The sequence below is a fragment of the Pogoniulus pusillus genome, chromosome 8 (assembly GCF_015220805.1).
Source record: "Pogoniulus pusillus isolate bPogPus1 chromosome 8, bPogPus1.pri, whole genome shotgun sequence".
NCBI classification, from domain to species: Eukaryota; Metazoa; Chordata; class Aves; order Piciformes; family Lybiidae; genus Pogoniulus; species Pogoniulus pusillus.
In genome coordinates this window covers 13562650-13576944 of record NC_087271.1, presented here as the reverse complement: position 1 = coordinate 13576944, position 14295 = coordinate 13562650, and the positions used below count along the sequence as shown (strand labels likewise).

General features: G+C 42.2%; 1 protein-coding gene across 1 annotated transcript in view; it reads right to left on the bottom strand.

Moving 5' to 3' along the window:
- Positions 1-89: 89 nt before the first annotated feature.
- ABCA4 (ATP binding cassette subfamily A member 4) overlaps positions 90-14295 on the bottom strand; it is a 110718-nt gene continuing 96512 nt past the window's right edge. Inside the window, 14 exon segments of the mRNA XM_064148254.1 lie at positions 90-260; positions 1122-1371; positions 1667-1759; positions 1847-1950; positions 3799-3933; positions 4476-4617; positions 5615-5721; positions 5833-5895; positions 6580-6700; positions 7343-7472; positions 8159-8282; positions 9231-9378; positions 11628-11743; positions 13659-13836. Of these exon segments, the coding sequence (XP_064004324.1) occupies positions 138-260; positions 1122-1371; positions 1667-1759; positions 1847-1950; positions 3799-3933; positions 4476-4617; positions 5615-5721; positions 5833-5895; positions 6580-6700; positions 7343-7472; positions 8159-8282; positions 9231-9378; positions 11628-11743; positions 13659-13836 (1834 nt within the window). The 3' untranslated portion in view covers positions 90-137.

Sequence of the window (14295 nt, the reverse complement as noted above, 5' to 3'; positions counted from 1 at the left end):
TAGAGCTGTTGTGGTTATGAGCACAGTGCTCAGAAAGGTGCAAAAAAGTCAACACAATACTGGGTATGGGAAGCTTTATTTTACCCTTGTTCTGCTCTTGTATGGCACTGTCCGCACACCGTATAGAAAGTGCCAGTCTACGCAACCACCTGCTGACATGAAGCAGGGGACACCTTTGTTTCTTGGCTGGCTCCAGCTGCACGGGGATGCAAAGGAATGTCCTCATCCTCCATCTGCTGTTTAGCAAAGTTCACAAAAACCTGTGTGAGGAAAGAAATTGTCACTATCTCATTAACTAGTATGAGTTACTGGAGTATCTCTGTACATTTGCACCCTCTTGGCCTCTCTGCAGGGAGGAGACAGAACAAGGAATCTGCAAGCATGAACAGAGACCCTGTGTATGTCTTCTTTATTTTGATAAACTTCTTGCAACGTCCTTCCTTTGGATGCACTTGTAACTGAAGTCTGTTTTTTCCTTAAGCAGGACATGGGGTCAGCAAGCTTTGCATAGCTTGCACAATGTGAGTTTGGTTGTGATGGGAGAGACAGAATGTTTCAGAGGAAGCTGTAAGGCAGGCAGGAATGTCTCTCCAACATTCCTGTCTGGTGCAGTTTTGCATGTGCAGACCCCTAGCTCTTTAGGAAAGCAGGCAGATAAGGCTGATGCCATCTAGTAGATGGGTGTTGCCAACAGCCCCAGTGGACTTTCCAGGTTTTGTGTGTCTGACTGCTCCTGTATAAAAGTGTATGACAGAGAAATGTAACCATTTAGCCAGCCATCACACCATCCCCAGCACCACAGCATCCAATTTAAAGCTAAACTTCCTCCCAGCTGAGTAAGTCTCACTCTGAGTGGCTGACTTTGCTCAGACTGCTGCTCCAGAAGGTTATCTGAATTCTGCCATTTGGGAATCACTCTCACCAGCTTTCAAATGGCATAGAGAATTAGTTACAAGTTTCACATCTAATCCACCTTGATAAGAAGTCTGGGAATTCTGCCTGGGAAAAGGTGCAACATAGTTCTCTAGTCTGAAACGCTTGGTCCTTCAGTTGTTTGGATACGCTCTGTTGCCTGATTGTTGATGGACAGGCTTTGTTATGGATTTTTTGGTTTTACTCACCTGATCTAAAGTTGTTTGAGACACAGAATATTCTTCGATATGCAAATTTTCCTTATTGGAGATTATTAACCGAAAAATCTTAGCCAGAGATGAGGAACAAATCTGATACTGCAGCATGTTGTAGTGTCTCTCTCTCTGTAAACTCCCTGGAAAGTTCACACGTATGAATTGCTCAGCAGGAGTAGGATCTGGAGGCAGCCCTGACTTTGGAGCTTTGATTTTCAGAGTGACAATGTAGCCATCTCCAAACCTGGGAGGCGTATGGAATTAGAGTGAAGACATAGGTTTGTTATTCTGGAAGGAAATCTGTTTTCTGCAGCTATGAAAACAATAACAGCATCTGAAAGACAATGCACAAGATCTAGTTTTGTAAGAAGCTCTTCCTGTGCCCTGCAGAAGTAATATGTAGCATACCACTGTCTACACAGAGTTGCACCTAGAAAGGGGTCTGTTTATTTAAAAAATAGCTCTTCAGATTGGATTGCTGTATTAAGAATGGTACCTATCATGCACACTAAGTTTGCCCATGAAAATATTCTACTTACTTGTACTTTAGCTGCTGAATTGTGCCCAGGCATTTGAAGGTACCCTTTACCATGATGGCTAAACGGGTACAGAGGGCTTCACATTCTTCCATACTTTCAAAATAAACAAGAGATATTTGAGATTAAAGACAGCAGATTAACTTCCTCTGCTCTGGGATTCTGAACTCTAACCATTTTTACCTGTGTGAGGTTAGAACCACAGCTCGTCTGTCTCTGAGCACGCTGACAATAGAGTCCCACAGAAGGCGCCGGGACTGCGGGTCCATCCCAGTAGTTGGCTCATCCTGTAAGAGCAATGTTAGGGCAGGGATATTCAGAGAAGCAGATACAAAAATAGAAAATTTATTTAGAATCAAGTTATTGTGTTCTTGGTCCTTAGCACAGAGCTGCGTCCCTACTGAAATCCACACCTTGAGACAGCGCATGAAACTTGAGAAGCACACGAGAGTGGAGACTGAGGGACTTCTTGGCACAAAGCAGAAAGGAGGCAAGCACAAGAAACTGCAGGTAGGAATAGAGCACTATATGTGCAGGGGACAGCTGCAGGGAAGGGAATGCAGAATTAGTTGTCAAAAATGTAAGCATTTGTAACATTACAGAACCATAGAATGGGCTGGGTTGGAAGGAAGCTCAATAGGTCATCCAGTTGCCCAGAGCCCTGTCCAGCCTCACCTTGAGTATCTCCAGGGATGGGGCCTCAACCACCTCCCCAGGCAACCTGCTGCAGTGTTCCACTACCCTCATGGTAAAGAACAAAAACCATTTAGGACCCAAACCAGAATTAAATGGGAAGAGTCTCATAGAGTAGTGGTAATACCAAATTGCATCAAGTTTGGCTCCCATATTTTGGTGGGCATTAGAGGTTAATATACTGGAGAAAAAAAGAATCTCCTAGCTTTAGACAGAGATGGACATTTCCAATCTAATCTCCCTCTTCTGGGGCAACAAATCTTGCAAAAGGAGAGTCAATCTTCCCCAGGGAATCTTCTTACTCACATGAACATATAGAACACATTTCTCAATCCAAGCAGCTGTTGAAATTATTCTGATTTACATCAGTTAAGGATGTAGTCCTGCATAAATTGGTTAAGAAGAAAGCTTTTTTTTTTTTCTTTTTTTCCATTGAAGAAAAAAATCATTCAACATTTTACCTTAAGTTATGGGAAGTTTTTTTTGTATGTTTACTACAGGCAGAATATATGTAAAGACATTAAATCTGATAGCCACACTATCAAAAGGTTTCTTTTTCAGCATACAAATTATGGTTTTACAGTATAATCTAAATAACTGTTGTAGCATTTGCATTCAGAATTTATGTTGAGAGAGGCAGTGTTCTACTCACTGATCAGCATTTGTATAGTTTAATCTAAATTTGTAGAATTTATTCCAAAGCTATTACAGATTCCTCTGTTTTGAAGGATAAAGCAGCAGAGTATATGCTGTAAGATCAGGATCTATTTGAATATCTATATGAATCTATACTCTGACAAGAAAAGGCAGACTGAAACCAGATATGGATTTACATTCACATTTGTCTGAATGATAGATAATTATCTCAAGCCATTCACTGTCAAAGATCTTTCTTTCATATTCCCTTGGGGTCCATTAGAAACCTATCACAGTATCATCAGGGTTGGAAGAGACCTCACAGATCATCAAGTCCAACCCTTTACCATAGAGCTCAAGGCTAGACCATGGCACCAAGTGCCACGTCCTACCTTGCCTTGAACTGCCCCAGGGACGGCGACTCCACCACCTCCCCGGGCAGCCCATTCCAGTGTCCAATGACTCTCTCAGTGAAGAACTTTCTCCTCACCTCCAGCCTAAATCTCCCCTGGCGCAGCCTGAGGCTGTGTCCTCTTGTTCTGGCGCTGGCCACCTGAGAGAAGAGAGCAAACTCCTCCTGGCCACAATCACCCCTCATGTAGTTGTAGACAGCAATAAGGTCACCCCTGAGCCTATTATGCCTCCTAGTCTATCCCTGAAATTACCCAAAATTACACTTGAGACATGTAAGTCAAGGGCAGAGAGGAGCTTGCCGAGACTGTCATAGTAGTCCTTGTACTTCCTTAGCACACAGCTTTTTGGTGTTACATACAGCCATCACAGAGCTATGTTACCATGACACTTACTAGCAAGACGAGTGGTGGGCAGCCAATCAATGCAATAGCAGTGGAGAGCTTGCGCTTGTTGCCACCACTGTAGGTACCAGCCAGGTGGTCTGCATACATAGGAAGGCCCAGCTTCTGGATGCCCCATTCAGCAACCTATGACGCAAACAGACAGCCTGCCTTTGTCACACAGCAAGTGATCCACAGCCAACAGAGGTGCTGACACAACCCTCTTCCAACAATCCCATGGCTTTTAGCATGCTCATTTTACAGCAGGAGTAGGGGAGTCCAAAATATTTGTGATGATGTGAATTCTTGAGGGAAAGCCATGAACCAGTCTCAACTGTGGACTTTCTATCTGTACATTAATTTAAATCGTCTTCTGGAATCTTCTTCATGTTTTGCATCTTATGAAGACAAGAACAAAACTGCAACCAGTACAGTTCTGAGTCACAGCAGCTGTATCTTTAGCCTTCCATGGTTGGCACCACAGTTTACCTAAGTAAACTAAGTATACCTAAGAACCTGCATTTGAAATGTAGTCTTGTACTTAACCTCCCAAATGACAGGAACCACCCCTATGGCTTCAAAACACAGAATGGCATGCCCATTTGGGAATGCCCAGCCCTTGGTGTGCTGTGAGCCCAGCTAATGATTCACCATTGACTACACAGAAGTCAAAAGCAAGACTGCTTTACCCTCTTGATTTCCTCTGCCGGAACTCCCTTCAGGCGTGCATACAAGTGGAGATGTTCTCTTCCTGTGAGCAGGTCATCAATAGCATCAAACTGAGGGCAGTAGCCCATGTTTTGGTGGACGTTGGAAATGTGGGTCAATATGCTGGAGGAAAAACCCAAACAAATCTTAGTCCTATAACACCAGCATTAAGGCCGAGAGAGACAGTTTGAGGAAAGTCTTTCTTTCCTGGGGCAGTAACTTTTGTAAGGGGAGAATGAAGTCTTCCTGATATGATATCCTATTAACAATGTCTTTCTGTACAGAGTAGCAAGGAAAGCATTTCCACCTAGCTCAGGTCAGTCCTGGTTGAGTGCAAGTCCATTTCCCTTTACCTGTTTCCTATCTAAGTAAAGGCAAACTTAGCAAGAAATTATTTGAACAGCGAATGAGTTTTTGTTTTTTTTTTTTTTTTTTTTACAAATGGTGTTTATTTCTGGAAGAAAAAAGATCAGTTTCATGCCAGAGTATGTTGAGTAGGAACAGACAAGTAAGAAACAAGTCCAACACTTCTTTAGTAGTAGTAGTACAGAGAAGTACAGAATCACAGAACAGTTAAGATTGAAAGACGACTCTGGAGGTCATCTTGTCCACTCACCCTGCTCAAGCAGAGCTGCTAGAGCAAGCTGCTCAGGACCATGGCAACAGAATAGCTATTGTTCAAATCACATGAATGGACAAAGTGTCAAATCCCAACTACACCCAACAAACCAAGACACAGAAGCTGGAACCAAACTAAGTAAACTAAAGTAAATAAGTACCACATCATCTCATATTAACTTGTGACATTATGCCGGCACTGTGTGAAACCAAGATGCTACAAACAGCCAGGGAAGAGTCCCACAACTCTGACCCAAGTGCTTTGTTGGCCTGATTATCTTACATTTCAGCTTTTCCTACTACATCCAGTACGTTTGTCCCACTGTTAGCATTACTGTAACTTAGCCACAGATGGGTGGCACAGTAAAGTGCCAGTGTGTGTTAAATTTGGTCTCTCTCAGAGCCACGACACTGGAAAAAAGCTGCTAGGTCATTGAGACTATGATCTGGACACATCTAGTCTGGTAAATAGACTGCCCCAGGTGGTTTATAAGGTACTTGCCTATTGCCAGCCACTACAGCATCCCCAGATGTCACATCAGTATCTCCAGTCAGCATTTTGAATGTTGTTGTTTTGCCAGCGCCGTTCACTCCCAAAAGACCAAAGCACTAAATTACAAAATTTATCACATTCTTCAGTATTTCCAACCTGAAGACCAGCAGGGGCATGAAATAGGAACTGATCCATGGAATGTAACCTAGTGTTATTGGACAACATACCTCTCCGGGACGGATGCCAAGACACAGTCTGTCCACTGCAGGCTTGTGCCTACCTGCATAGATCTAAAAGGGCAGGGGAAGACAAAGGAAAAAAAAAACCAAAACATCCTATTTCAAGACTTCCATAGCAAAGCAAATCTTCTGGATTTTTTAGTTTAATGTTATTGGCCTGAAGCAACTTTAGAAACAGCTCAAGAAGGAATAAACAAATTAGAAAGAGTAAGCATTCTGCAAAGTCAGATATTTATTTACATTAAATAAACTTCTTATGATCTCTAAAATACAAGTTTCTACATGAAGCCTTTTACTTCTCATCTTTAGCAGCTGGAGACAGACCTGAGTAGCTCTGACATATCAAACTAAAGTGGAACCATACAGCAGGATAGCCTGAAGAATGATAAGTCTCTTATACATTAAAGAGTCCAGCAATATGTGCAGGCTTTGTATTTCTGTAGCTCAAGTTTGCCTGCTTCCAGCTGCCTTCCATGTCTGAAAAGAAGATAAATCAGCAGGAGAAATGGACGCTAGCAGAAACCACTAACAGTCATTTCAGGTGATGAGAGACAAAACTTAAGCAGGGAAGGTTGCACTACCCTCATTGGACTTCCCAGTGGTTTGATTACTCATCAAATGAAGCAGCTTGTTATTTTCTAAGGCATGAGGCAGCTTTTGAGTCAGCATAGCTAAAACAAATTCTGAAAGAATAAATTTACACTAGATTAAATTGCTTCATTCTCAAAATTTTACCTTGGTCAGATCCTGCAATTCCAAGATATCTGTTTTGTTCCCACCACTCATAATTCTTTTTCTTTCTTCTGCAACATCCTCATCTTCGTCAATAATAGGTGGCATGGCAGGCCCAGCAAACCTGGGAAAACCCAAGTAAAAACAACCACTTGCTACAGATGCAGGTAAAAGAACAGTGTGAAACAGTGGCTAATTATTGTCCAAAATTTGGCTGGTGGAAGCAATAGGATTGAAAATTCACACTGTGACATTGGCTGGAGCATTCCTGCTGTTGGAAGACCCCTTGACCTTTGAAAACTAATCTCTAGATACTGAAAGGGTAGTTGCTCAAAAGAGCATGCTCTGTCACTCGCTGCTATGACTTCATCTGCCTTTCAGCCACAGCTTTTATCCTTTGGCTCCTCTTCAATAGCTACTGAGACGTCTTTTACACATCTTTGAGTAGGGCAGGATTTTTGTAATTGCAGCAATTTGTTGTCAGTCTCCGGTGCCAGCGAATGCCCACTCACAGCTGGAAAGGCAGTAGCTTTCACTGGGGGAGAGCAGGGAGGGGAAACTTGCATAGCACCTGGACTGCAGCTGTTCTGTGCCAAGGACTGGAATTTCTGTCTTGGGGTGTGAGGCTCATAGTTCATATCAGTACTTCTGAGGCTACAGCTTTTCAAACTGGCAATTCAGAGACAAAAGAACTAAGGAGAAGTTGGAGCATAATAGACACTTACCCTGTTGCTAAAGAAACATTACTGCAAGCATTCAGACATACCATCTCATGGAGAATAAACGGTGCTGCATAAAGAGATTCAGAATGAAGTATGCAACCCCTTGCACAGCCATGGCAACCAAGTTCTTTCCAACAAAGTCCCACTGAAAAGGGTTGGAAACATGCTCCTCACCTTTAGAGAAAGTGTCAGAATGTAAGTTTGGTTGTTTGGGGTTTTTTTACTGCTGAAAAAATCATAGTGATTTAGGATTCAAATCTGTATGTTATTTCATCATGATCAAGCGATGTCTTTGTTTTCCAAGAGTTTATAAATATTTTTAAGAAAATACACTCAAAACTCAGCTCCACAGGAGTAAAAATTACTATAAATTCTCTGAATATGCACCAATTTGAAAATTCAGCAGATGAATTATTTTGGATTCTGTGAAAGACACATTTTCTGAATAAAAATGGATGGATTCTAATATCTGACTTATTTTAATGAGGAATCATAGAATGGATTGTGTTGGAGAGGTCTTCCAAAGGTCCAACAGCCCCTACTTGTCAGATTTCAAATACAGCTGTATCCCAAGAGAATGGGTCTGAAGAACAGCATCCACATTGAGCATTCATATGAGGGCTGGTGAAATATTCAAATTAAATTAAATAATCCATCTTCCTGTAATGATCTAAGGACTGCAGTCTTATGACCCATTCAGTCTGGCACTGAATGAATAGGTCAATTTCCAATGCAGATTACTGCACTGTGGAGAATTTCCGCAATAGCCACTAAATTTCCAAGGTAACACTTCCAGCCTTCTCATTCAAGGCCGGGACACATGATGCTGGTGTAGTGTGATGCTCATTGGCTTTACTTACCAAATCTGGCATATACTTCAGTCACAGCTTGGTTCATGGCCAAATCAATGAGTCCACGGCCCAGGCAAAAATGTGGGAAGGCAATTAACACATTTTTCAATGTCTTGTTAAACTTCAGCAAAGACTATATGAAAGAGAAACAATATAGTAAGTAGTTGAAAGCAGACTGAAGAAAACATGACTGAAAAGTTCTTTGTTACCTCAGAGAAAGTGGATGTGCCATGTTTCAGAACAGAAAAAGAGAGTATTTACCCAGCTGCACCCAAAGCATCTGCAATCTCAAATGCAGCATGGCAGAATGCTGCCACATGATAAATCCAGAGAAGGGCAATGGTCACTTTAGAGACACAGTGTCTAGGGCAGAGATATATGCTCAAAGGGAACAATATTGGCCTGCTGTCCTGCAGAAAGAGTGGCACTAGCATGAACCCTCTGCTAATCAAGAAGCATGTCTGAGAATGAAGGAACACCAGGTACAGAAAGTGTTGTAAAGCTGACCCTTAAAACCATGCACTTAACCAAGATGTGCTTCTCTTTCCTGGAAAACAACGTGGCTTGACCAGCATCTGGTGTTTGAAAATTCACTGCCAGTATGGAGAGCTACTTGAATTGCTGTCCCATGTAGAAAGGGTGCCAGTGGCCAGAATATTAGCAACTGTAGAGGTGGCAGTATCAGTGCATGCAAACTAAAAGTGTTGATCTCATAGCCTATCTAAGAAATATGAGGCGTAAGGGTCTTTCCTTGCTCAGTGGTGACTCCATGATTTTCTACCATCCATATCCACCAAATGGGAGGTCCCTTCCAACCCAGAGCATTCTATGATTTTACGAAACCAAGCTGCAGTCAAGCACAAAGTGCCATGTCTCCTCATCCCCATTTGTGAAAGTGTACAGACATTTCCTTTTAGGATGAAAAAATCCCATCCTGTCATTCCATTATGTCTGCAACCCAAGGTATCAATGGCCATGAGACACTTCCCTGTGGCAAAGGCAGTTCTTGGCAGAGATGGTCATGCTTGGGCTGGCTTTGCACAGCTCCTTAAAGCCAGGTGCCAACAAAAGCATTCCTTACCGGGTTGTTCTCAAACAGCTCCAGGATGAAGGTAATGGCAGTGCTGTTGATCCCGACAAAGAGATTAATGCAAGACAGCACCACATACGCAGTGCTGGGGACGCTGAAGAAAGAAGCAGCAGGGTACATCATGGGAATTACTGCCCACCTGCATACAAAAGATAGAAGAGCTGTCACTGCTCTCACACTGGCTGGCTCAACGACAGTACCAAGTTGACCTTTCTTTCCATTCCAAAGAAAAGATGTCACCAGCCAGAGGTACCACTGCAGTACTTGTCTCCTGGTTACTAGATCAAAAGCTTTTTCTGCTTAGTCTTTCTTGCTGTTAAAAACACATGGCAATAGAAACCACAAAACCCAAGAGAACTCCGTGTTACTGAGGTTTTTACCACCCTAGCTATCCCCTGCAGATATCACTGGATTATACACAAGAAGAGTGAAATAAAACAGTACATAAAGCAAATGTGATACACTCCTCAAGCTTTGGAAGTGTCTGTAGAAACCACAAACTCTTTACATTATTTTTATAATTTTCTAACCCTGCCACTGTCTTTTTTACTTCTGAATAGGAGATTCCTGCACCATGATCTCTGTGATACAGCAAAGGCACCTTCAGCAGCACAAGAGAAGTACTCCTCTGGAATGAGCCCACAATGTTTAACAGCAACCAGTCTGTCTGGGAAGCAATCAGCAACGAGAGCCTCACTTGCTTACCAGGACAACACACAAGGGGTCAGGAAAAATTCTTGTTTCCCATTGTGACTGGGGGGTGGACACAAGGGCCAACATACAGTTATGTGAATTCACCTTCCTTTCTGGTTTGGTTTGTATTCAGTAGCAAATGATGGGATTCTCACTGAATTGACAGGCATGTGATTATATTTTTTCTGGAAATTTCATCATGGTAGATGCTTTAAAATAGGCAAAGACATTTTCAATGTCCTTACACATAGCCACAAATTGCCATATTTTTTTAAAAATACAGATCCACAGATAATTTAGTAAAGATACTACTACTGGACTTCTTAAAAATAGAATGAAATAAACAAACTGATAAATATTCTGTTAGGACTTTTTAACACTAGGTGTCTTACAGAGGTTAAACCATGATAACACCTTGCAGTTTCTCAAGATTTTCATTCAAAGAACACAAGAACTTCAAAAACTTACAGGCTAGCCTGCCCAGAAAACAACTCTTCCCTCTCAGGCTGAATTTAAGATATACATAGGAGGACATGAAAAGCTTCGTTTCTCTCCTCAGCTCTAGAAATACAACTAGTCCAAGCATTTTGCATAGACTAGATCAGCTGAGGGCTGTCAGGAATACAAGTTTGTAGACAAAAAGATATGATCATTATTTAAATGACAGCAAATGAATCTCAGTCAGCCTTATCAAACCATATGTGGTGGTTTGGCTGTTATCCGCCCCCCCACACTTTAGAAGGTACCCCAGCTAACTCAGAGGGACTCTGGGAATATAAATGAAGCTATTTATTTACAGCTAGCACAATATACAAGCAGATATGTACAGTATATACAGTTATATACAGAAATATACAAAAATATAGAAGTTAAAAGTAATACAAAAACAACACTCCCCTCCCAGAAACCTGAGTCCCCAGGAGGGGCTCTCAATCACCCCTGCACCTTCCCCCTGCCCCTCTCAACCTTACCCCAAATCCTAGGAAGAAAAAGAGGTTCACCCAAGAGGTTAAGAAGCAAGGTTAGTGGCAGTGAGGTTAGGGAGATGTAGCTCAGTCTGAAGCCAGAAGCAGAGTGAAAAGATGGCAAAAAGTGTTATCTAATGTTTACTTTCTTGTTCCCATACCTCTCAGCGAGACTGTGAGGGAAGTTGACATCACAATTGTTTTCCTTTTCACAGCTAAATTATCTACTTTTCCTCACCAAAACATTCTAGCCTGCTTCAAACTAGCACACCATATTTTACTAACACAAACACTCACCTGAAAGCATCAAATACTCAGTACTCTTTGCTCTCAGGTTAAATACTGAAAGATATTTTAGCAGTGGCTTCAGAGAGGCAAAGGAAAAAACACCAAACCCCTATACAATGTAGCAAACTGAAAGAAGGAAACTGAACTAATGTATTTGCATATAAAAATCACATTAAATGCTTAAAATGAAATGCAGTGACAAAACAAACAAAGCCAAACCATAAAACCCAAAACTGAACAAACAAACAAAAGCCCCAGCATGTGGCCAATCAGAGTGTGTAAATACGCTGGAGCAGGGAAAAAACCAAACTTCTAACTTACATTGTATCCATTCATTTTTATTATTTAAAGCTGAATTGCACTGAGTTACTCCTTAATAACGTGAAATAATTGCTTTGTGAAATAAGAATCCCATGTGCCAGAATAAAATTCGAACGCTCACCCATATAGAAGCAGCAAGGCAACAAGCACAGGAAGATTTGTTGGAGAAGTGTATGCTTTCTTGTTGAATCCAATGAATATAGCCACAACCATTCCAACACTCAGTGCATAATTGACCTGTCACATCACAAAGGTGAAGATCAGTGTATAAGAGATGGGAAGGTCAGCAAACATATCCAGATCCTTCACATCATTATTCCAAAAACTATTTTGTACTGAGGATCAACAGAATTTATGACCTAGACTAGTCACACAAGTGTTGTATCAATGTGTCCCTGGCAGTACCGTTCATCAAAAATGCAGTATTTGCTGTTATGTCTTAGATTATGATTTTGGATGCAATTATTTTACTGTCCTACTGGCAAGCTGCCCATGAAAAAAGGCTGTGAGTATGCAAGGGAACTGCAGCTTCTGGTGACTGGAGAGAGCAAGCTGATAACTTGAGCCACATTCCTGGAAGAGACTAAAGTGGGTACTGCTTGGCCACCAATTAGCATTTCTCTGGTCAGCCAGCAGTACTTGGTCCACTGCAATGCACAGAGGTCGCCATGCAGAATGGCAGGTGGCATTTTGAAGACCCGCTACAGCAGCCTGCGCCTTTGCATCATGCTGGCAGGGCCTGTGGTCAAGCACAATTGCTGTCAAGGAAGCTGCTGGGAGTCTGCTTTGATCAGCAGGGAATAGAAAGGCAGACACCTGCTTCTGTTACTTCATTTTCTAAATTAATGCTTTGCTTTACCTTCTCATGAAAGACCACCTTCCAAAACTCACAGAGTTCTGGTCTTTTCAATAATTTTCATTTTTATTTTCTTTTTAAGTTCTTTCATTTCCACATTCATGTTTTTCTTAGGACCACTCTCTGTTCAGAAGGCATGGGTGGAACACAAGTCCCTCACTGTACCTCAGCTAGGCAAAGAATTCGCTTGTTTTGTGACAGAATGACTCAACGAGTAAAAATGCAGTATCTGACCCCTGTCTAAACAAGCCTGGGCCTGTGGTCCAAATCCTTTTGGAACAACACAGTGAGTGAACATACATCAGTGGCTTACACATATTAATATGTTATTTTAGACACTCTAGAGTATTTTTGTCTGGCCCCCAGCTACTGTTCCAGCAGCCTGTAAATCCTTTCCACTTAGATCTGGGGTATTTTTTTAGTGTCTGGAAACATGTTGTGGTTCTTCTAGAGGGAAGGAGTGGCTAGCATCAGGCAGCTGGGCTCTCCTCCCTGCTGTGGTAGGTTGGACTTCGTTATACACTCAGCTGTAAGGACTGGAAGCCCTAAGAGAACCACAAATGCAGCTTCATTAGTTGGCAATGAGTTGCACACCTGATTTAATTTCTACATCTGTATTTAGTTAGTGTTATGGGTTTAAGAAATGGTTATGTCTTAACCATTGGCTACACTCTTCTAAGGGACTAGATAGGCCAGGGGATGGACACCAAAAAAATATTACCTTTTGTTATTTCATACCATAATGCCTGCATCCCTCTGTATAAACTTACTGCAGAGTCAGTTCTGTCCATTTTCCCCTCTCTTCTGCTCCAAATGGGGACTGCTCTCCCCTGTTTAGTATTTTAGGGGAGGCTTCTGGCCTTGAGCAGCTTGGTGAGTTTTAACTGCTTTGTTTGGGCCTCGGTATGGGAGGTATGGGGGCATAGAGGCCTTGGATTGAGGTCTGGTTGCAGAAAAAGGAGGCTTTGGAAGGTTTTGGCTTAGTGAGACTGTGAGGGTGAATACCAATTCATGTATTTTGCATGTTTCTGTACTGTTTTATGTAGTTGTGAATAGTACTTCCATTTAAATTTCCAATTCTGTCCAATCCTGTGTGGAGTGTTCTCTTTTACTCCTCTGGGAAGGCATCAAGATCATCTCTCTCACTCCCTAAACCCAAGACAGCTAGGAGGTCAAGTCCTTAAGCATGCTCATTGAGGAGAAATTTGCAACCCTCAGAATCACTTAATTCACTGATCAGACTCCAGTTCATGGAAACCCACCAACAGGTGTGAAATGAGCCCAGCAGTTACTCACTATGTCCCACAAGAAGTTAGTCAGCCAGTAGATGGCAGGGCTCACACCGCTGACAAGCTGCAGGTGCTTAGCTTTGGTCACACGCTCTTGAATCAGGTATAACACAAAACTGGCTGGTATAAAGGACATGGCAAAAATGACACAGATGGCAACAACGGCATCCACTGAAGTAGTCAGTCTAAAAGGAAGCACAAGAAGAGGCTGTGATCATGGGGAAGGGTGTTAGCATCTGAGGAGTCTGGAGGGAATTTGAAGATCTGAAAGCAGCAAGTTTATTTTGTAAGTAGAAAGCTTTCAGCTTCAAAATGTGCTAGTGTGCATTTGCAGGTAGTGTTGTGGGCTGTAGCTAGCAGTCATGGATGATGATGGCACTGCTACTTGTTTTCCTTCTCTGAACAGTTCAGCTCCTCAGTTTGACAGCGTGGAAGGCACAATAGGTGAAGTGCTCTGTAGGCTGGGAACAGAGGGACTCACAAGAGGCAAACTGCAGACAGTGCTCATGAGGCAAACTGCAGACAGTGAGCTCTTACCCCTGTGATAATGTGGATGGTTTTAGTTTCTCTGAATTCTGAACTTAATAGGAAAGAGTGAGAAGCCACGTTTCCTTAAGGCTGTCTTTTCAAGAAACCCCAACTGT